This window comes from Austrofundulus limnaeus, unplaced genomic scaffold (assembly GCF_001266775.1).
Source record: "Austrofundulus limnaeus strain Quisiro unplaced genomic scaffold, Austrofundulus_limnaeus-1.0 Scaffold75, whole genome shotgun sequence".
In the NCBI taxonomy this organism is placed as follows: domain Eukaryota; kingdom Metazoa; phylum Chordata; class Actinopteri; order Cyprinodontiformes; family Rivulidae; genus Austrofundulus; species Austrofundulus limnaeus.
This window is the reverse complement of record NW_013952477.1, coordinates 1145714-1168278: the sequence shown is the minus strand read 5'-3', so window position 1 is coordinate 1168278 and position 22565 is coordinate 1145714. Positions and strand designations below refer to the sequence as shown.

General features: G+C 39.9%; 2 protein-coding genes and 1 long non-coding RNA gene across 6 annotated transcripts in view; 2 read left to right on the top strand and 1 right to left on the bottom strand.

Moving 5' to 3' along the window:
* The first annotated feature begins 5515 nt into the window (after positions 1-5515).
* Positions 5516-8255, top strand: tnfrsf9a (tumor necrosis factor receptor superfamily, member 9a). Its single transcript, XM_014010869.1, has 6 exons — positions 5516-6096; positions 6602-6721; positions 6814-6951; positions 7039-7111; positions 8032-8131; positions 8220-8255. Exons 1-6 carry the CDS (start codon positions 5961-5963, stop codon positions 8253-8255), a joined length of 603 nt encoding a protein of 200 aa, XP_013866323.1. The 5' UTR covers positions 5516-5960.
* Positions 8256-8380: 125 nt separating this feature from the next.
* LOC106519323 (uncharacterized) lies at positions 8381-10657 on the top strand. The gene is made up of 3 exons (XR_001310434.1): positions 8381-8474; positions 8566-8757; positions 8844-10657. It is a non-coding gene; the product is annotated as an uncharacterized LOC106519323 (long non-coding RNA).
* Positions 10491-22565, bottom strand: part of ccdc187 (coiled-coil domain containing 187) — a 20998-nt gene continuing 8923 nt past the window's right edge. For 3 of the 4 annotated variants that reach the window (XM_014010938.1, XM_014010936.1, XM_014010935.1), the window contains exons 6-13: positions 16433-16499; positions 13250-14590; positions 12575-12696; positions 12406-12477; positions 12180-12314; positions 11975-12069; positions 11790-11884; positions 10491-11707 (exon numbers count right to left, since the gene is read on the bottom strand). In XM_014010938.1, coding sequence (XP_013866392.1) covers positions 11559-11707; positions 11790-11884; positions 11975-12069; positions 12180-12314; positions 12406-12477; positions 12575-12696; positions 13250-14590; positions 16433-16499 — 2076 coding nt within the window. In that variant the 3' untranslated portion in view covers positions 10491-11558. The remainder of the gene's footprint in view (positions 11708-11789; positions 11885-11974; positions 12070-12179; positions 12315-12405; positions 12478-12574; positions 12697-13249; positions 14591-16432; positions 16500-22565) is intronic. The other variant, XM_014010939.1, reaches the window with a different exon arrangement.

Genomic DNA, 22565 nt, shown 5'->3' with positions numbered 1-22565 from the left:
CACCCACCCACAGCTGTCTGATGTCCACAGAAAGGAACACGCTGCGTTTAGCACAAAGGATGGAGTATCGCTCCGAAGCACAGGCTGAACAAAACTGTTTTTGTTTTTACTGACATGTACAGTTTGTGAAMTGTGAGTGGTTTTCAGTGGTGATGTCTTTAAAGCTGCCATGCAGACATTCTCCGGAGTGTTTACTCCGTTTAGGATTTTTAATTATTATCWTTTTTTGGCTCTACAAGACCTTTCACGTGGCTGGGACTGGATCCCTCAGACCTGGACCGACAACGCTGGCCTACATCCTCCAGCATCAGTGTGCACTCAGACTCTGGGCCCGTTCCTCTGGCCAGCAGCTTGTTGGAGCTCTCACCTGCCAACACTAACCAACCTTCAGCTTCATTTGAACCCAGTCATTAAAAAAACAAAAAAAAAACAAAGGCTGAATAGTGCATGACTGTCAACTGCTTTAACGATTTGTTATCATTGTTTTGAAAGTATTAACGGGGGGAGGAGGTTACCTCGTGCCGATGTTCTAAAAGATGAACCCGTACACTGGATGATGTTGTGATGTTATTTATGTGGTCGCGTTGCRTTGACGGTGTCACCGTGTGTCTAACTGCAGCTCCCCGACAGACAATCAGRCATCTTTGTGAGTCGCAGCCAGTTTTCACTGCTTCGGCTGCGCTTTATTCGAATGTACCATTAAATGTGTCACCCARCTGACTGAGATCCAAACAGCAGAGCCCCAACGTGGCTGTGTGCCGAGAAGTCAGCGTGCTAAAAGCCAGAGCCTCACACCATGTGGATGCTTCTTCGTAACGTCTGAGCTGTTTATAAAGCCAAACCTTTCTACTGATTTACTTTGCATTTCACGTGAGTTCAGACTGACCTCAAGGGGAATCCTGGCTAACAAAATGATCTCCTTACAAAACAACGGCAGCCCCCCCGTTSTATCGACCTAAACACAAAAACAGGGAAACAACACAAGTTTTCCTGAGCACTTTCCCATTTTGTCTGTCCTTCCCTTTTTTTAGTATGAAACACTGTTTGCAATCAAAGCTTTCTTTTCTTTTTGTTTCGTTACAAAAAAAAGATAAATTGTACATAAAAATTTATTATATATGAATTAAAAAAAGTATATATGTTCAAATATTTGTCGACCGTCATTGGAGCACATTCACACAGCTTTTTATTTTCTATATGAGCTGGGTGACACTCAGGGTTTTGTGCTTTTCAGTGGGGGCGGCACAGTGGATCAGTGGTTCGTACTGGCACCTCAGCAAGAAGGTCATGAGTTTGATTCCCGTTTCAGACCTGGGGTCTTTCTGTGCAGGGTTTGCATGTTCTCCTCATGCTTTTGTGGGTTTTCTTCAGGTATTCCTCCAAAACACAAAACCACGCCTTCAGAGCCTCCCTTGCAAAAGATGTGTGATCTTAATGCCTGGTTAAAWAACAGGAAATAAAATAGTAAMTTTCCCTGAGACAAACACTTACCTCCTCAGAGCTGTCCATCTGAAATCTGTTTTGACACATTTCTGCCCAATGATTGGTCAGAACAAGAGATTTTAATCYTTCACTTCTGAAATTTTAAAGAAACTAGAAACAAACAACAAAACTGTTTCTGTTGTGTGTGGACTGAAACGTAAAAGCATCAAATCAGAGATGATATTTAGTTGACAAAACAGAAACACCACCAGATGGAGACACTCAGCTCTAAGAAAAGCAGTGAGGTTTGTCACGAAAACGACCCTTTTGTGATGAACAGAGCTCAGAACAAACCGATGCGTTTCGTCTCCAGCTTTCAGATAAACTGTAGGTCTGCTGCTCTGCAACACTCAATGTGTCATCAACATTTGATTGACGTCTCTTGGCTCCCACCCGTGCGTGGAACTTCCAGCACCGGCRCTCTGCGTACTTTCCAGGTGGGCAGATGTGACTTTCAAGTCACTGCTTACAGCGCGGGCAGACAGACCCCTGTTAATCTTATCGACCCCACCAACCACAAAGCAGCAGCGTCACACTMCAACGCGCCCGAGCGCGTCTCACAGGAAGGAAGTGACATCAGAGGCAGGTCTTCTCATCTACAGGCTGCTGACAGACTGCAATTAATTTCTGTTAACTGTGAAGTTCCTACTATTTCTGTCACAACTGACCGCTGCAGTTTAACTGAGAGAACCTGCCAGTACACACACACACACACGCACACACACACACACACACACACACACAAACTTGTTTTTATACCCTTGTGGGGCCTGTCCATTGACTTCCATTCATTTTTTGATAATTTTATATCCTAACCCTGACCACCAACCCTAAGCTAACCTCACAGGTACCTACCTGACCCTAAACTAACCTCACAGGTACCTACCTGACCCTAAGCTAACCTCACAGGTACCTACCTGACCCTAAAACTAACCTAAACTCAATTCACACCTTGGTCCTAAACCTAACCCCCCACCCAAAATCAGCCTCTGAAGTTGTGGGACCCAGGCTTTGGGCCCCACAAGGAGCACCCGGTCCCCACGATATAGGAAAAACAAGGCCACACACACACAGCATCATTTACCAGCAGGTTGAACAAATCTGCTGCAGTGTTTACTGAACAAGTACAAAGTATTCCCCACATGTTAATTAGAGTTTACTTTACGTCATAGCTGCTTGTTTGGGGGGAGGCTGAAGGGTAAGTGTGGGAGGTGTTTCTCAGTCAAGCCTGTGTTGGCTGAGGCTGCTGACTCTTGACATCACTCTCAAGTCGCTGCTCCTAAAGGAGACGACATGTTGCTTGGGTGTTGCATCAAAAGGCCAAAGGTTATTGGTGAAGCAGGACGAACGTGACAAACACCAGCAAGGTGTTTTATCTGTTTTGTTTTCTAACGCTCACTGTCACTTGACATCTGAGTTCAGACTGCTGTAAGTCACCTCGGATCCCATCACAAGCCAGGAAATTTCCCAGAGTCAAAACGTACTTTACTGGAACCCCAGTTCCCTTTTCGAAGTAAATAACAGCTTAATACCATACAGGTCAAAAATATGTAACAATACAACAGGAGCAGATTTCTTTTCAGTTTGATACTTATCCTGYACTTTTGATTTCACTTTTGTTATCTTCAGGGAAAAAACAAAGCATTTGACAAGACAATAATAATGATAATTTATGATAGTGTGGGGAGTTTTTCATTTGTCAGTACCCTCAAGCCTTTCTGTCTCACGTGACTTCAGATCAGATTTTTGTAACATGACTCAGGCGTGTGAGTCCTAATTCTGTCGAATCTAAAATGAGATAATTTATAAAAAAAAAAAGCTTCCTCTTGTGACTCATTTTTTTGTTGTCTGTGAAGCTTGGTTAAATCTTTTTAACAGCAGGAAAGTCCCGTCGAATAATCCGAAACAACAAGATTACAGCTTCAAATCTGTGGGATAAATTCTGAATGCAGCGCATCAGTGGATTATTAGTTTTATCCTGAAGGAGAGATTTTCCTACCTTTTCAAGGTTGAAGATAAACTTGTTTTGTTTTAGAAGACCGGGGTGGTGGGAAGCATCTATAATAATGTATTTTACAGCAACTTCTGTAGTAAAATAACCTGCTCAGGCCACCTCACACACTGTAGTCACACTACAGTAACTAAACAGTCATGGTCCAGGTTGCAGATTGTATTGGCTCAGAAAGGATCCACTTTCACGTGTTTTTTTCCACACGTCAGCTCTGCAGTGTGTGAAAAGAAACCTGCTGCAAGCAACACAAATCKGACAAAATCTTCTGGAAAAGAACCGTCAGCAATCTGAGCTCACAGCTCTGCAACGAGTCAGCAAATRTTCCTGACCTGACCTGAAATTAATGATCTTATCTGACCGTTCCGCTGTAATCTGCTTAAATTTGAACTTTTACATTTCAGAAATTTGAAAATTACTCAACTTAAAAAATGTAARTAATCTATCACACCTAATATAGATATAATCAATAAAATATTAAGTGTGACAGATTACCTCCAGTATTTTAAAATTAGATAATTATTTATCAGTAAGATAAAAAATGTATTTTTAATGATTTCAGTCAAATATCCACACAGTCTGCACCAATGAAGTCCTTCCCAGATAATGTTTAATAAAGTTATGTAATCTTTAAAACCACATGTGTCAAACTCAAGGCCCGCGGGCCACATTTGGCCTGCCTGTGTGTTTTTTTTTTTCACTTAATATGAAAATTGTTTCTTATATAAATGGTAAACTTTAAATTTATGATTAAATGCAACAATATAAACAAATTTAAAAGGTGAAAGATTATAATACCTATCCTGCCCCTGAGCTGTTGGCTTTAAGTAACTGAGCAATTTAGTTAGTTAGCTCAGTAATAAGGTCTTATGATGTCCTAAAATCAGCTGCTTTAAATCCAGCGTCGACCACAGACTAAAACTGCCATATTACATGTTGATCATTAATGGGAGTTCCCTGTCAGGAAGTGGGAGAGTTCAGAATTCAAGGTGGCAGCTACTCACTACAACTCATCAATGAGTAAAACTCTTAGTTTTACTTTTAATATTATTTCTGCATTTCAGATTTAATCAGTTGTACAGTGTTTATAAGAGGACATGTGTGAAAACGCTGTTTAGTCAAGTTAAACATGAAAAGTAAAAATTACAAAATTACACCTGGCCCATCGAGGGCCACCAYAACGCTCATGTGGCCCTCAGTGAAAATGAATTTGACACCCCTGATCTACAGCTTGAACCAGGGGTGCCCAAACATTTTCTCTGAAAGGGCCAAAATTAAAACCAATCTGAGTGGGGTGGGCCAAATGCAGTAATATAATACACGAAATGTAAATATTTCAAGGAAAGTTGTATTTTTTATGATTAAGCTGCAGCCAGTGCGGTTGTCCACATTTTTTTCCAGCCCATGGACATGGAKAAAATTCAAYGTTTGCTCGGGCAGCAAAGGCTCATGGGACTTTTCATAATTTAAAATTTGAGTATATGGGGTCTTATAAGGTGTGCAAATCTAGAAATGAACTTAAATCTAATATAAATGTCTCTTGAAGTTACTTGTATTTTAAGTTTAATCTTAACAWAGTTCAAAGATAAAGTGAGCACCATGAGTTAAGTTTATCTGACTAGAGCTCCTTGTACCTATAGTTGGACCAATGTTTGAAAAGACTAAGTGCAAATATAGTATTTCTACATGAAACAGGAGATTATAATCTAATAACCAGGATAACTGCTAGTGGRCCAAATCAAATGGCTTGGCGGGCCAAATTTGGCCCACGGGCCCCACTTTGGGYACCTCTGGCTTWAACACTTTCAATTCTGTTCATCTCAGCTTTAATAACAAACTTTATTCCACAGCTCTGATTCCTGTGGGGAAAACCCTGCCTCACACAGATTTATTGTTCACTTTCTGATGTTATCTGGATCTGCGGTGAAACAATCATCACACAATCTGCAGGAAACAGATGAATGATTACATTGCAGCCAATCACTTCCTCATAAATGGGGGGGGGCAGGAAAAATGAGTGAACGCAACAAACTGATACGTGGAAAAAACAGGTTCAAAACAGGTCAGATAATTATTTTACYTTTTTAAGCTTGATTTTTAAAAGTTATATTCTATATTTTAGTCAGCATATTTAACATCATTTCTTTGTTTCATCTTCAGACCAACATTACCTCTACATRTGAAAGCCACGCCCCCACTTCATGGGAGGAAGTTTAAAAAAAACTGCCCTGTAAAAAGGAGGCTCAGCAGCTGTGAGGTGAGTTTGTGACAGACTGGTGACAGATCATCACTGCAGCTTCTTTTAAACTGGAAATTACAGGGAGCATCAAAGAGGCTGAAGAACAAACAGAAATCAAGATTTAGATCAACAATAACAACGAGAAGAAGAATAGTTAGAAGGATACCTGAGAGTTCTCTTGGATTAATTCCTGGATTGGATTACCTTGGAGGCTTTGGAGCTGACTGCAGGATGGCTGGGATCCTCTGGCTGCTGGTTCTGACTCTGCTCTCTCAGGGCTGCAGGACCAGTCCTGGACAGAYCGACATGGGCTGCAAGATATGGACTTCAAACGGGAATGATGTTTGCTGTCAGGAATGCCATCCTGGTAATTTTTAAAACTATAATATTAAAAAAAATCATGTATTTTTGAACTTACTTCACACACATAAAAAAACTAATGTTTTATAAAGACTTGCATGTCATTTCTTCTGTTACTGTTCTTAAAATCAACAAAGAACATTTAAAACATGTAATATATTTGATAAAATTACCAGATTTTTTCAGTTTTTCATGTTCTGGTAAATGTTCAAAGGTTACATTCCTAAGTATGGAGGAGTTCCACTGTGGTGGCTGCATGAACCCAGATAGTTTCAGTGGTTTCTCACCTAATCCCACAACAAACACGTAAAACGATGTGACTGATTAATCCATTCAGAAATCCAACTACTGACTCTGGCTAACTATTTTATATTTATAAATGTTGTGTGTGAATTATCAGCTCAGTCTGAAATGATCTCAGAACTAGTAAAGCTCAATTTACAGCCACTGTGACGGAGTTCACAGTGAAGTWATGTCTGATTTCTTCTTCTTCTTCCTGTGCTTCTTTGTAGGGAACAGGCTGGTGAGGCTGTGTGGTCCTAATCCGAAAACCCTCTGCAAACCTTGTGATCCTGGGACTTTTACACTGAAACCCAAGGAGTACAGGTGTACCAGGTGTTCACAGTGTGTCGGTACGTTACTGGGTCCACTGAGTGACAATAACCCTGCAGTTCATCACAGTCTGAACTTACCTCCACTTACACAAGACCCCATTGCCTTCTAGGTGCTCAAATCCATTTGAAAGACTGCACCATCCAAAGTGACACACAGTGTGGCTGCAAAGCCGGACTCATCTGTGCGGATGAAGCGTGCTCCCACTGTTTCATTGAATGTGGAAAAGGCTATGAGCGTGCAGATGATGGTGAGGAAAACTTTAGACGTTTATTTCATTTCACCTGATCAGCTGTCCGCAACACAAATCAGCTCAGACATTGTTCTCCATCCTCAGGTTCTTGCAGACCCTGTCCAAATGGAACCTTCAACGACAAGAGTTTTCAAAAGTGTAAACCCTGGAGTATCAGGTGAGCTTTCTGACAGCTGTATGTATGGAGCACTCAAAGTGTAAAATAAAATGCTTTTAAATGTCACTATCCTGTTCTTACATTTTGCTCATTTTTTTAAATTAAATGCTCAACTTAAAAGTTCAATGTGTGTAAATATTAAACCCTATGTCTAAATGTGTAAATCTAACTGTAAAAGTGAAAATTTGAAATGTTGTGGCTAAGCGTTAGTGGTTGATATTGTCTCATGATGATGACATCACAAGAGCCGAGCACCAACCGCAAAGGCTGTGTTCCATTCTGAAATACTAAAATGTGAATTCAACATTTAAATTTAATATTTATCTTTTACTTTTAGATTTATGATTTTTATGTTCATATATTAACTTTAAATTTGACACGTGTGTGTTTGGTGTATATTATTTAGCGAGGTTGTACCTATTGTACTTAGGTGTGGATGTGTATATGTGTATATGTTTATATACAGTATGTGAGTATGGGTATATGTACATACATATGTTTATGTTTGGTTGCTGGGTGTTTGTTCTCTTCATTTGGTCAGATGTCAGGTGTGTTGTCCTGTGTGTTATTTGTGTATATTTCACGTTGTCTAATTTCTATCGGTTTCTCTCGTTACAGTTCCTATATACTGTATGTCTTCTACTTTTTCTTTTTTTACTATAGTATTTAAAAAAAAGTCACTGATGATGCAGAAATTAAGAAACTAACATTCAGTTCTGTTTTCTACTGAAGTGCTTAAAAAAACTTTAAATTTGACATTTAGTCAAAGAAATTGCAAAATGTAAGAACGGTGATCTAAATAATAAAATGTTAGTGGAAAAATGTGTATTTTACACTCGACACACCAAATACAATCACAATTTATTGTGGTTTTAAAAGAAACCAAGAAAAGTCATTTTTCTCATTGACAAATTCCAAAGGTGTCCCCATCACGATCAAGTGATTGTGGCCAAAGGAAACCCATCCTCTGATATTCAGTGCGTGACCTTCAGCTCTGTGAACAAACCAAAACNAAAAAAAGTCACTGATGATGCAGAAATTAAGAAACTAACATTCAGTTCTGTTTTCTACTGAAGTGCTTAAAAAAGACTTTAAATTTGACATTTAGTCAAAGAAATTGCAAAATGTAAGAACGGTGATCTAAATAATAAAATGTTAGTGGAAAAATGTGTATTTTACACTCGACACACCAAATACAATCACAATTTATTGTGGTTTTAAAAGAAACCAAGAAAAGTCATTTTTCTCAATGACAAATTCCAAAGGTGTCCCCATCACGATCAAGTGATTGTGGCCAAAGGAAACCCATCCTCTGATATTCAGTGCGTGACCTTCAGCTCTGTGAACAAACCAAAACAACCAGGTAAGACCCGAGTGCATGCCTCGCCTCATGCATCTAACTTGTTTCTATTTAAAGTACATCAGTTGAACTTGKACGTTTTCCTGGTGTTTAGAACCACGTGACACAGAACAGTGGAGAACAACGGTGATGTATGAAGTCATTATCGCAGTTCTGATGGCGCTTTTCATCGTCGCCGTTGTCACCATCGTGTTTGCAGCTGTAAAATTCAACCAGAAAAGAAAGAAGCCAGAAAAGAATCAAGAGAAGAAGCCAACAAAGACACCAATCATTAGAAGCCCTACAGGTCTGTGAGATCAAACGTAACGACTGCAGCACTCTTGACATTTGATTTACTAATCCTAACAAAAACATCTYCCTCTTCGTCCTTAGATGAACCCAGGACATTAGTAGCCATCGAGTGCAGTTTTCACGAGGCCCAGCARGAACAGGGCAGCAGCACAGAGTCCCTGATCAAAGAGCCCTCAGAGGAGCTCAGTGCATGATGGGAGGAAAACGGCCGACAGCCCCATCACACCGTAGCATCTGGAGTTCTGTTGAAGAAGTAATGTTTATACTGTGATGCTGAACCACAGGTTTTCTTTTTATGGATTCAATCCATTGGGCCATTTTGTAAACGCTTACAAAGGAGAGATTCAACCTGATGCACGTGAGAAAGCACTTCCTTTGTAATCTCAGCAGGGTGGATTACATTTTGCTCAATAATTAGACAATACAATGATCCTTTGACTCTACACAAACATGGGAGGAGGGGGAATTCAGAGTAGGAAAGAAAAAAAACTAAAACTAAGGAGATGACAAAGAACGTCTCAGTCACATACAGCAGCAGACACCGAGGCTGTACTTCCCCGACTGAAACAAAAACACGACGTTTCGGTCATTTTTGTTCAAAGACCTATTTCAGAGGACTTATTAGAGCCAGTCGTGTTTGTTAAAGCAAGTGATGTGAATGTGTGTTATCACTGTGTGTGTGAGTTGTACACTGTATGTGGGTGTCCAGCTGTCTAYAGATTTGAGTCAGTGCTAATTTTAAACCCACACACGCCTTCATCTAAAGACGTCAGCTCAGAGAGCGGCTGCAAAAGGCTTAACGTGGTTACCTACTGATTTCTGAACGCATAAATGTAGTGTGTGGGTCTGTTTTTGACTAATTTTGTGGGAAAACTAGAACGGTTTCTACAGACTTAAAAAAAACTATTTTACATACACCCATGAACRAGTTTTACTGTAAGGTAGTAGTGATGCCTGCTGGCAGCTTGGTACACAATCAGAGGACTTTCCAGCTGTTGCCAAACTGGTAGTGAAAAAGTCCATGAGGGTTTTCCCCGTTTCCCCCCCAGTCCTGCTAGTTTACATTTTTAAAGCAGAAAATGCCTGCTGTGTACAGGACCTCATTACTGCTGGCTGAGCTTCAGAGGCAATACAAGTTGTCTGTGAAGCAATATTTTATAAATCACAAGAACATTGACAGTGCCTGTTAGTCACTCACCCTCGTGCCTTTTTCCTACACTCACAAACGTGTGTCATTGTGAKTAACACACTTGGCAGCTTCACAAAAACACACACAAGTGAGCATAATGAGGCTCCAGGGTCAGGTGGAAAACCCCAACAGGCTTTTGTGTTTCTGAGAAACCATTCTCATTGAGCACAGTAAGGTGGGCAGCGAGATAAGGCCAACAGGAAATGATTTTTTTTGGTTGCTTTTTAAATGCTACATTTAGTTTCTGAACCGTAGCAGCCGCCCTTCTTTACAGAACGGAACGTTTAAGAAATGCGTGTGGGTTAATGGGTGAAATGCGAGCCCACACCTATTGTGACTTCACATTTTACGACGTCTGAGTCATAAGGGAGTCGAGTGATGTCTATCAAAGTTCACAAGCGTCTCTTCTTGTGAGGAGTTACATTTATACGTATTTCACAACGTGCACTTTTATCATAAAGATCTTTTTCTGAATGTTAAGATAAAATGTGATCACAGAGTTTATATTCACACTGGATTCAAGTGTACTGTAGGCATACTTTTACAATGTACATATTTTTTATTTGTAATGAACTCAATAAATAGTATTTTTGTTATTTGCTGTGTTTTCATGCAGCATGTCTTCATACACTGTGGTCCAGATGAGCACTGAAGAAATATACAAAACATGTAATAACAGAAATAATAACAGACTAAACAAAAAAAACAAAAAAAAAACATTAACATGCAAATTAAAATCAAGCGTCATTTACTACTGGGAGTACTTAGTGTTTTGTATAAATATTCCTATCTGGTATAACTGGATCCAGGCTGACAGCTCAGTGCTGGTCTTTGGTGTCATATTTCAACAAATGTAAAAGTAGTTAACCTTGCAGTAGCAGCTAGCAGTGGAGCTGTGAGCTGGGATCTTTGACTCTTACAAAAGGGCAAGAATGGCTTTTCTAATCTTATCTGGTATACCTATGTAGTAATATTACAGAGCTTTACAATAAAGACTATGCAGGTAAATATACACCTTTTTAACCAGAACAGTGTGTTGAACAGGGAAATAACATCATTTGATTGTCTTTGTACAACTGTAAACTGAAAACAGGACAAACTGCTCAGAAACAAAGTTGGCAAAGCTTGACAGAAAACAGTTCAGTGTTTCTGATAGAGTCCTGTTAACTCTCTCAGCTAAGATGAAATCTGGTTTTGTCTCTGTGTGTCAGACTGCCTTGTTGTGTTCAGGGTGTAGAGGAAGGGGGTCTCAGCTGTCAACAGGTGAGAGGAGGGGAGACACAGAGACACACATTTATAACCGACGTTTTAGAATAAACCTGCACATGATACAAGACTGAACTGATACATTTAGTGTTTCTGCAGCAGAAAGGACATCTAAACATAACCTGTAAGTGTGAAAGAACTAAATTACCTTCTGGAAATCCTACAGGTGAGTCCAACATGTTAGCATAATTCTTCATCAAGTTCATTAAAATGTGTCCTTATCAAAGTGCCAGCTGGGGTGTGTCCTTCAATTAGTCATAATATAGCAATAATGAGAAYTAGTTGGACTAATAAGTTTAGTAAAAACATATAAACTCCAACAAACAGCAGTGTGTTGAACACTAYTGTTGCTTGCAGCCCTCTTTCTTCTCTTTGGGTTTACTCCTCCCTGGTTTGTCTGGCTGCCTCTTTGTTGGAGGGATGAATGTGGTTTCCTCGAGGAAGTCGTGTAAGCCCGACTGAGCCTTGGGATGTGACCCACTGGCTGGACCTATTGAAGAGAACAATGAGTCAACGAGCAACTATTGTTTAGACAGTTTCATTTTGACGGTCATCTATCCTGTTTACAGCACCCGTTGGTCCTTCTCGGAAGCTCTCTGAGTCCTGCCTCCTGGCCTGGAAAGTTGGGTCCAAATCTTCTGCAACATTTCTCGTGGGCTCAGCTTTTCTGGAGTGATTACAGTTTAACGTCAGCATATACAGGGAATGTTGAAGACATACGGTAACAATGCAGACATGCAGCGTTTGTCTTCCTTACGGTATGGTGGTGATGGGACTGGGAGGCTGGTTCTCTGGGAAGCAGTCGTCAGTGGGTGAAGGAAGGCCTTCGGAGTCCAGTCGCTCTCGTTGAACCTGAGAAAAAAAGGAGAGTTTTTAGTTGTTTTTTTTTTAGTGAAAGCTGAGCCTATAAACCAGAACGCCATAAAAAGATGATGAATGAACTTTAAGATGGACATTCGTACCTGTCTCTCTCTGGTAGCTCGTCTGTCGTGATGACTGATCATTGCTCGGTGTTCTTGCCAAGAGGCTGGACCTTCCAGCTCACGAGATCGACGCTTGGACTTAATTTCCTGCTTCTGCATAAAGCGTGCAATTTCCTAGATATTAAGAAAAAGCAAACAAACATGGTTTGATTTTTTTCCAGATTAATGTTAAATATAAAAAAATGTCATTAGCTCACTGGTGCACCTCATCTTGTGCTACTTGTGCTACTCTGAAGTCCCCTTCTGGATAAGAGCCACGTGACGAGGATTGGGACACCTGTGAAAAGAAGATCACGAGAAAAGCAAAAGAAAACAAATATCTTTAATTAAATATTTTTTCACCATCCTGTTAAACCAGGTTTTAGATTACTCACCCTTCTTAACAGCTTTTCCTCTTCCTGCTGAAGCTTACGAGCCAATTCCTCGTCTAATAAGACCTGCTGCAGCTCCCCCAGATTCAGGCTTGCCTCTCTTGGTTCAGGTTCAAGCGAAGCCCCTAAGCACAAAGTTAAACAGTGACATTTCAAAAAAACAGATAAAAAGAAAATGTAAGCAACTATCAGAACAGTGTCACAATCATGAGATTTGCTAATCACAAGAAAAACAAATTGACACAGTCAGGGATGAATCATAAAAATATGCTGAGTCAGGAATGCACCACACCCTAATGACATTTAGAATCACACAAAGAAACCAGAAGTAAAAGAAATCATTGAAAAGWCATTTCATTAAATCACCATGAATAAAAGATGAGAAAAGGTGAGACTGGATGTATTCAGTGAACTACAATCAATCAACTGAAGAAATAAAACCAGAAAAAGGCCCCAAACAAAGAGAAGCCGAAGCTCCAGCTGGAGCCCAGGACTGCAGCAGGAGAAGAACGGAGGGAAGGTGAGGAGCTCAGGTGTAAACAAAGAGGAGCTCAGGTGTAAACAAAGAGGAGCTCAGGTGTAAACAAAGAGGAGCTCAGGTGTAAATAAAGAGGAAGGAAACATGACTGGAAGCGTTCCCCTCTGCAGATGAGGCTCAGCAGCAGGTCTGGGTGTTACCTGCGGCCTCGCGGCTCAACCTGTGCTGGGTTGAAGCCCTTCTGCTGCTGAAGCTTTGGCTACGCTGCAGGGCTCTTCGTCTAGGACGCTCTCCTCTCCTCTCCGCCTCCTGCTCCTCCTCAGAGCTCCACCTTTCTTCTGTGATCCTGTGCCAGTGCCCACGTTCACTCGCCGTCCTCCTGACTCTGCTACGGCTCGGGTTTCTCTCTCCGTTCTCATGAGCGTTTGTGTATTTGTGCTCCTTCCCCCTCCTGCTGCCTGGTCTTTCTCTGTTAACAGGATCTCCTCTATTAATCTCATTCAGCTCTTTATCATCACGGGGCCTGTCTTGGACCTCTCTGTGATCTCTCCCACTGTTCTCCTGGTGTGACAGTCTCCTCCTCTCTCTGATATCTCCATGGAAACTGTGCCTGGTGATGGCGGCTCTCTGGAAGGCCCTCTGATGTGGTTGGGAGTCACGATAGGAGACCTGACTTCTGTGAAGCACCTCGCTGTCTCTGCTTTGAGGTCCTATCTGCAGCGGCGCCCCGCTGCCACCGAACCTCACGGGCACACCACGCTCTTTGAGTATCCGGCCGAGCATCTCCCACACCTGGTTGTTCTCGCTCTGCTGCCTGCGCCGTCTGTCATCATCCTGAAAACGGACATGTTTGTCAGAGCTGTCTTTGTAACTCCAGGTCCTCGACAGGTCTCTCCGTCTACCTCTGTCGGGTGACCTGACCGATTCACTACGACGACACCACCTTGCTCGAACCTCAGACGACCTGCAGTCTGTCTCCTGCTCCCTGCTCCGGAGCAAACTCCCATCTCTGTGGTTTCTCTCCTCAGCCTCCCTCCTAGCTGTTCTGTTTTGGAAGTCATCATTTTCATAGCGGTGCTCGTCCAAGTTCTCCGTCTCCTCCTCCTGCCAGCTGTTGAACTCATCTGGGAGGCTTCTGCGAGAGGAAAAACGTCTGCGATTCCTCTCATGCTGCTGTTGAGACGGCGCTGGCTGTTGATGAGCTGTCCTGTTCGATCTACCATACAACCTCCGGCACCAAAAAGCGAGCTGCTGGTTAAAAACTGTGTCGGAGTCGTCTGAATCCTCATTTACTGGCTCTCTCATTTCACTCCTCATTTGCCTGCTGGAATCTACACATCCTTGATTTGACCATGAAGTTGTGTTTCTCTGAGCTGCTGCCCTCCTGGGAGAGCTGGCCTGAGGCCCAGTTACCTCTGAGCCATTCTGAGAGGTAGAACACTGCCGCCTAGTGGCAGTAGATGAGTACTGCTCCTCCCCTTGGTGAGGCTTGTTGACAGTGTGCTGGTGAGGGGATGGCAGAGCAGGGTCACTGGTGCTGCCTTTAATAGGCCAAACATGCAAACACAAAAGCAGTGGAGGAAGGTGAGTATGTTAGTCGATGCTGCAAGACAGGTGCAGTTAATTACAAGGCAAACATAAAATAAAATAAAAACTACAACAGGTATTTCAAGCAAAAATACTGTAAGTAAAACTACAGGCAGTTATTCAATTTATTTCCAAGCATTTGATCTTTATCCACAGACAGAAAAAGATCACATGACTCATTCTCACTTTTCACCATTTTCTCATATGGTGCTAATTATTACACCTCAAAAAGTGTCACAACAAACTGTCCTGATGTATCTCAGTAATCCAGGTAGAAAAAAATCAAAAAGAAAAAATAAGTAGGTCCTCTGGATGTGTTCTTTAGTGAAACATTTCGTCTCTCCTCCAAGAGACTTCTTCAGTCTGATGAGTTTCAGGTGAAACTCAGCCTCATAAGCACTGCCTCCACATGGACAAACGGGTTAGTCAAATGCAAAAGAGGGCCATCGCTTAACAATAGGCTTGATTAGCTCTGTTGTTCATAGAGGGTCATGTGCCCCATCACCTGACTTATTGGTTTGGATGCTTCTGTGCCAAATAACCACAGCCGAAGCATCCAAACCAATGAGTCAGGTGATGGGACACATGACCCTCTATGAACAACAGAGCTAATCAAGCCTATTGTTAAGCGATGGCCCTCTTTTGCATGTGACTAACCTCTTTGTCCACCATGTGGAGGCAGTGCTTATGAGGCTGAGTTTCACCTGAAACTCATCAGACTGAAGAAGTCTCTTGGAGGAGAGACGAAACGTTTCACTAAAGAAGAACCCATCCAGAGGACCTACTTATTTTTTCTTTTTGGTCACAACAAACTGTTACATCACAATTTTAACATGAATCTGAACACAGAAATTCAACATAAATGAATATTAATTTGTCACATTAATTTTGATGAGGAAAAACTTCTCCTGTTTCACATATGTGTTTAAAAATGAGCATGTCCACCTGAGAACAGACTTGTATGCCCTTGCTAATTCCATTATTCAAAATGCTTGCATTCCTTAACTTCCTCACTAATTTAACAGACCAGTGTGGAAGGGTGGGATGGTAAAGGTGGAGCTCATTGATAGCACTAGTAGACAGTATTACCTACTTTGTCATTGTATTACAAAAAAGTACACACGTCTTGAAAAGCACCATTAAAGTCAGCAAACAACTTGATACATTATCACCACCTAGTGGTAACATTAGGTAGTCACAAACTAGTTTCCCAACCCTGGACCTCAGGGCACATTGTCCTGTATGTTTTAGATGTTCCCTGCTTTAACACACCTGATTCAGATGATTACCTGCAATCAGCTATCAATTGAAATCAGCTGTGTTGAAGCAGGGAAACAAAAGTATGAGGGACAGTGTGCCCTGAGGACCAGGGTTGAAGAACACTGACATAAATCAGTCAAATTCATATATTTTAACATCTATTTAAATATTCATATATCATTGTTCATTTCTAATAAAAGTAAGATCCATTTCACATTAGTTAATAGCATTTTTTTAAACATTTTATAATACTGTTTAGAAGCAGGCCATTAAAAACATGCTGTCATGCATAACAAAAAATATGAAGGAACAAATAAATAGAAATAAATATCTATGKAGGGCATGCTTTTTCATGCTCATGAAACATCTAAAGAAACACCAAATGCAATGATAGTGACAAACCTGTTTTAAACATTTAGTCAAGCAAAATAAAACAAAAACAAAAGTTGATATATCTGAATTTTGGTGAAATGTTACACAAGCATACATTTCATAACTATACATTTAAAAATTGAACTGCAAAGCTTATACTGTACCTTCACTCAAAGAGTCCTGCTCTCTGCTCCTTTGCTCCTCCTCTTCCTGCAGTTGTTTGGCCATTTCCTTTGGAAACACGACCACACAGATGTTACAGGTTGCATATATGACAACAAGAAGTATACAGTGTAATACAAAAGTAAGCAGAGACAATCAAAGATAAATGTTTTCTAGATGAACTTCTGCTTCGTCTGGTGGGTCAAAGGTCACATGTGTGACCCAGAAAAACCCACACCATCAACAGCTTGAACTAGACTTTCTGCCTATTTCCTGTGTTGTTTCTCCTACAGTAAAGCAGACTACTGTCAGCTTTTCTTGAAATTAAACATTATCTTTGCCAACCCTCATGCCTGTGTTTTACAACCATCTCATTTTGTTTGTTCTTGTGGAAAAGCTTAAGCTCTCTTAATTAGAAACAATAAACATGTTTTGCAATCTCCAGTTTGTATGACCTTTTAAAAAAAAAGGTGTTGAAAAATTCCTTCCATTGTTTCAATAGACTGTTCTCCTGTCGGCTTCATGCTTCCTGTCAGTCAGTCTGGTGCAACAGTTCATTAAGGCCTGCAGGCACCCTGTTGTTACAGCACAATAATGGCAGAGGTAAACTTGTGTAGGTGGTTGATTTATATAAGGTAAACAAGAAATCACCAGGAAAAATGTATAACTGTTAAAAAGTAATTTAAAATATGTGACTTATTTGTAACTCATAATGAAATAGTTATATTTAACCAAATTCCCAAACTCTAATCAGGCACTGAAGGTTATACTGGAAGACCAACACCTCATACAGCAGCTTTAATTTGTTGTCGTCCTATCTCAAAATCTAAACTAGGAAACACGTTTCAAGACCTGAAATCAAGACTCCCTCACAGACAATAGTTAGTGACTTAGTCAACAATTAATCTAACATTTCAGCCAGCAGATGGCAGCACATCATTTACTGTAACCCAAATCATCTGCTAATCAAAATGAACAAACTCAGCTCTGTTGAATTTGATCTGATTGACAAAAATGACCACATAAATCTGGTTGAATTATATCCGACACAGAGTTAATGACTCATCTCAAATGTGAAGACTTCTTTTTGAAGAAAAGCAGCTGAATGAGGCTTTTCCAATAGAAAAACAAACAAACAAACAAAAAAAACTAAACATAAATAAATAAATAAATAAAAACCTTGACCCAGAAGGTTACCATAGCAGAAGTGCCTCTGCTGTCTGAAGTTGGAGGAGCATCACATGTCTGTGCTGCCTTCTTACAGAGGTGAGAACTAATTAGGACCTCCATAAATCAGCAAATTCTACCGGTGAACTGTAGGAAATCTCTCTCCATGGACTTTATTTGCAATATAAATCACAACAAAAAGCAAGCACAGCTCCTTTTATGTGTGATCAGGATGCCAGCATCAGCACACAATTAGCAGTTTGCCATGACAGGTTAGGTGCTCAGGGCCACAGGGATCTGGCATTTAAAGGTGTGCATGCTCACACCTTCTGTTTTTTAATTAAAAACAATCTACCAGGAGGCAAATATTTATCCAACACTTCAGATCAGCCACTTATTAGAAAGCACTAATAGTTCATTTGATCTGAGAATCAACATGAAAAACATATACGAGTGTAAACATGAAAACTTGCACTTATTCTAGGTCTGTAAGGCCACAAACTAAAACCAAACTGTCTCYGTCTGCAACTGTCTATGTTAAAATACTCAATCAGTAAACATTTGAAATTAACACAGAGACAGCCAAAACTCCTTCATAATAAACCATCTTCCTAATGTTAACAACAAATCTTACTGCATTTGCTGTAAAAGGGAGGTGAAAACTCAAAACTTACTCAATGTTCACTCCGTTATTTCCCAGAATTTCTCATTAGCAGTTTTATGAGCTAAAAATGCTCCAACACTGCTTCATCTGATGTTTACATCTGAAATTTTGGAGCTTACGTTTGGAAAAATCTAATAACCCGAGTTGGGGGTGAAACACCCATCATGAAACTGAAAAGTGAAAAATTAGCTCGTATAAGCAACAAACTTTCACACAACAGTAAAAGCCAGAATCTTTGGAGCCAATGCACAACAATAAAACAAACCACACAGAGTAGCCATAATGATGCCTCAGTGTTTGTATCTGTGGTGTGTAGTTTTAACAAGCTTGGCCGGTTTAATGCATGACTCAATCTGAGGCTAACTAAAAATGAAACTTTAAGTATTTTACAGTAAATCTTCAAATCCTGTACTTTAYGTAAATACGCTGAGCTTGATTTGTGATGTTTGTTATTGTGAACCGTCAGGCTCAGTCCTGTATGCTGCTTTATAAAGTATCAATGTTCTTCAGTGTTTAGGGTGAATTCTGTGTAAGATATTGACAAATGTTTATAAGAAAAAAGAAAAGTAGGAGGGGAGCTGAGCCTCTCATTACTCTCCTAAACTGACTGCACAAAGAAAAAAAAAAACATTGTATTGTAATCTTATTTTCTCATACATTTGTCACTTCAGCTAATTATATCAGCTTGTGAAAAACAAATCTGTCTTCTTTGACATTTAACGTGGAGTATAACCATCTAGACCTTCAGTAGTGATGAATGAAGCTCACAGCCTCTAAACAACAAGCTTTTAAAAGGAGGCATGATGACTAAAAAGGAAACTGCAGTGTAAGGAAAAATATTATGCTGGAGTGGCCTTGAGACCAGCTGGAGAGTTTGAGGGCAGGGCTTGCTTCTACTCTTTATACTTTTTTGATGTTTGTCATCTGGTTAACCCATTAYGTTAAGGCTCCTTTCTTTTTAACATTTTGAAGAGCTTTACCAGTGCAAAACATTTACATATTATAAGACAAAATTAAATATTTCTATTTGATATTTCTTTTTTTTTATTTAGTTGTGTAGTTGTACATTTGAAGCTAAATCTTATGTAATTTTCTTAACATTCTTTATAAGAGAAAGAGCAGCCATAACATGAGGAGGTAGACACCTGTTAACAGTTTGGCAGATCAGTTCTGGTCTACTGTGCACCATGTGTTGACATTTAATGGGTCAAATGCAAAAACTAGCATGAGGTCTGCGAGGCTTCTGTATCATACTGATAGTTTGAGTCTGTCTGGGATCAATTACCAGCAAAAACTTCTTGAGTCATCATCCAGAAGAGCAACAAACAGTTTGTGTCTCTGRTGAACAGCTGACTTGGCTCAGACAACCCTCCTGGGGTGAAGTAGATTCATCACAGACCCACTATTTTGCATTTGTCAGTGATTACTGACTTGATTATTTATGAGGAGGAGTGTCAAAAGTCAAACATGTAATAATTTGTCATTCTCCCTTCATCCCAAGGGCCTCATAATGTTCTCAGCTTGAGTGCTGAAGTAAGTTTTTTGATTAAGATTTTTCCCCCCTCAAATATTCAGTCTTACCGTTGCCACTTTTATGATTATGTAAAGTAATTGAAAATATACAAAAAYAGTCTATTCAGTAAGTTTAATTTTGTATGATTCTATATTTGCTTTCTTTAAATCAAATCCATCACACAACTGTCAACTCCGTGTTTTTCCTGTATCATTATTTTACCGTTTTATCACAGGATGTTGTGGTCTAGATCTGGGCAGGCAAACACCTTTAAACAAGGGCTATGCATTCTGAAAAAAAAATCTTACTTTTCTGATACATAAAAGTTGATCATTGTATGCCTTACTTTATGCAAACATGCTCTGGTTACTGCCAGAAACATGAAACCCAAGAACAAGGATTTRTTTTCAGAGGGAAATTTCCCATCACATTAGGTGCCAAGGCTCTGTCATCCCTTTAACAGGAACAAAACTAAAAACACTGCAGGGTGAGTTTAATACCCACAGCTTTTAGGAAGTGCATCATTCAAAAATATTCTCTACAGAGATGCAACCCCTGGCACGAAACTTTAAAATATACTTGTTTTATTTATACGAATGTATAATGTGAATTAGTTCAGAGCAATGAAACACACACACACACACACACACACACACACACACACACACACACACACACACACAAGGTGATACCAGTACAGGTTCTACTGATGTCTGATGTGTTAATTCAGTTTGACCAGTCCAGACAGATTTTTTACATTCAGGGTGATGCATGTAGGCTAAGATCCACTCATAGTAAAAATGACTGCTCAGTATTTAGTTTATCATTTCCTAACAGCATTGATAGAAGTTGTTTATAAACCTTTGCATTTTACACAGGTGTTGTGCAGTTTTGAGCACACATACAATTTACAGTTGAAAAGCTTTAAGTCTTGTGCCARTTATGTTTTTGTTACAACATCATCACCACAATGGGTACAAACAGCTCCAGAGCTCCATCAACAAATYGATAAAATTGATAAAAATCAACCATTAAAAGTGTTGGCAACAAATTTTATTATCGATTCRTTTTGTTGGGCGATTTATGTGTCACTTGACCTGTAGAGAGTTGCCCATAAACTTGAAAAACTTGGTGTGTGCATGCAACGAAGCAGAGACTGTATTTTCAAAGGGAATTAAGTAAATTCCACAAATGGTCGATGCAGAGAAAACAGTTTGACAGAAGTCTTCAAAAAGTGTGGGAGCTCTTCACGCTTCACAAAAATAACAAATATGTGACAAGCTTTACAAAAGTAATTTGGCGAGGCACGGGAGCACCGTGGTGATGATACAAAACATGAAACTAAAGTATGTTGGAGTCATCGATGAGGATGAAGGAAACTCAGAAGCAGTAAGTGACTATGTTTATTCCATTTAGAAAGTGAGGAAATATAACTTGAGTCTCTCCGATAGCTGGGCTGACGCTGGTGTTTGACTGTTAGCTGGGTAATGACAGTGATAGATATGTCTTTTTTTATTTCGGTTTAAGTAGCTTAAGCTAATATATTTAAAGCTAATATTTAAATAWGCTTTATAAATAAATATAACTTGCAAACAATGAAGGTAATAATTTAATAATTAAGCTTTAATTTTTAATTTGCTGACCATGTCTGAGTGAAGACACTACAAAAACAAACACTTGACTGTCTAAATGTGAAATAAATAATACAGAAATAATATTAACAGTAAGAGTTTCACTTATGAGTTGTGGTGAGTAGCTGCTATTAGGAATTCTGAACTTAAACACATCTTTAAACCTCTCACGGACCACATAAAATGCCATGGTGGGCCACAATTGGGCCACGGGCCTCGACTTTGACATGTCATAAATCTTTTGGTAATCCACTTATCAGCATACTCTTTATAACAAAACTGACTGAATAAAAAGTTTGACAATTTAACAGTAAAACKTTAAGCCTTGAAAACTAGTTTTTCACATAATTCACCTGATTGCTGTTAGATGGATTTTATTTAGTCAGCGACTGAGTCTAATCTTTTTTWATGAACTCTCTCTTAAATTTGGTTTGAACGTAATTATTGTTATGGTGAATTTAAATTACAGTCCTTCTCTTTGAGTAGTCACTTGAGACTGTAAGAGCTTCTATGTCGTGTTTTCAATCTAAAATGTTTCCAATTCTTCTGCTGTGCAGACACTTTACTCATTTAGAGCGGTGGTCCTCAGTCCTGGTCCTCGAGGGCCACTACCCTGCACAGCTTATTTGTTTCCCTGCTCTTCAGCAGGTCTTCAACCTCTGCAGAAGCCTGTTAATCACTCATTAGTGAGCTGAAGCAGAGACACATCCACCGTAAAACATGTAGGACAGTGGCCCTTGAGGACCAGGACTGGAGACATCTGATTTAGAGGGAGCTGTAAATGAAAGGACACGTCAAACAGACAGACGAATAAATTCTGAACACAAAGAGTTGTCTGCATGTGTTCCTTTCAATTTTCAGCAATATAAGCTCAACAAAACCAAACAGCTGCAAAGATTCCTCTGTGCTTGTGGTCAAAACACATTTATCGCCCGCTGCCAAAAGGAGGAGGATAATTCTGTTTTTGCCTGTGTGTGTATGTGTACACTCACCGGCCACTTTATTAGGTACACCACGCTAGTAACTGGTTGGACCCCCTTTTGCCTTCAGAACTGCCTCAGTTCTTTGTGGCATAGATTCAACAAGGTGCTGGAAGCATTCCTCAGAGATTTTGGTCCATATTGACATGATGGCATCACACAGTTGCCGCAGATTTGTCG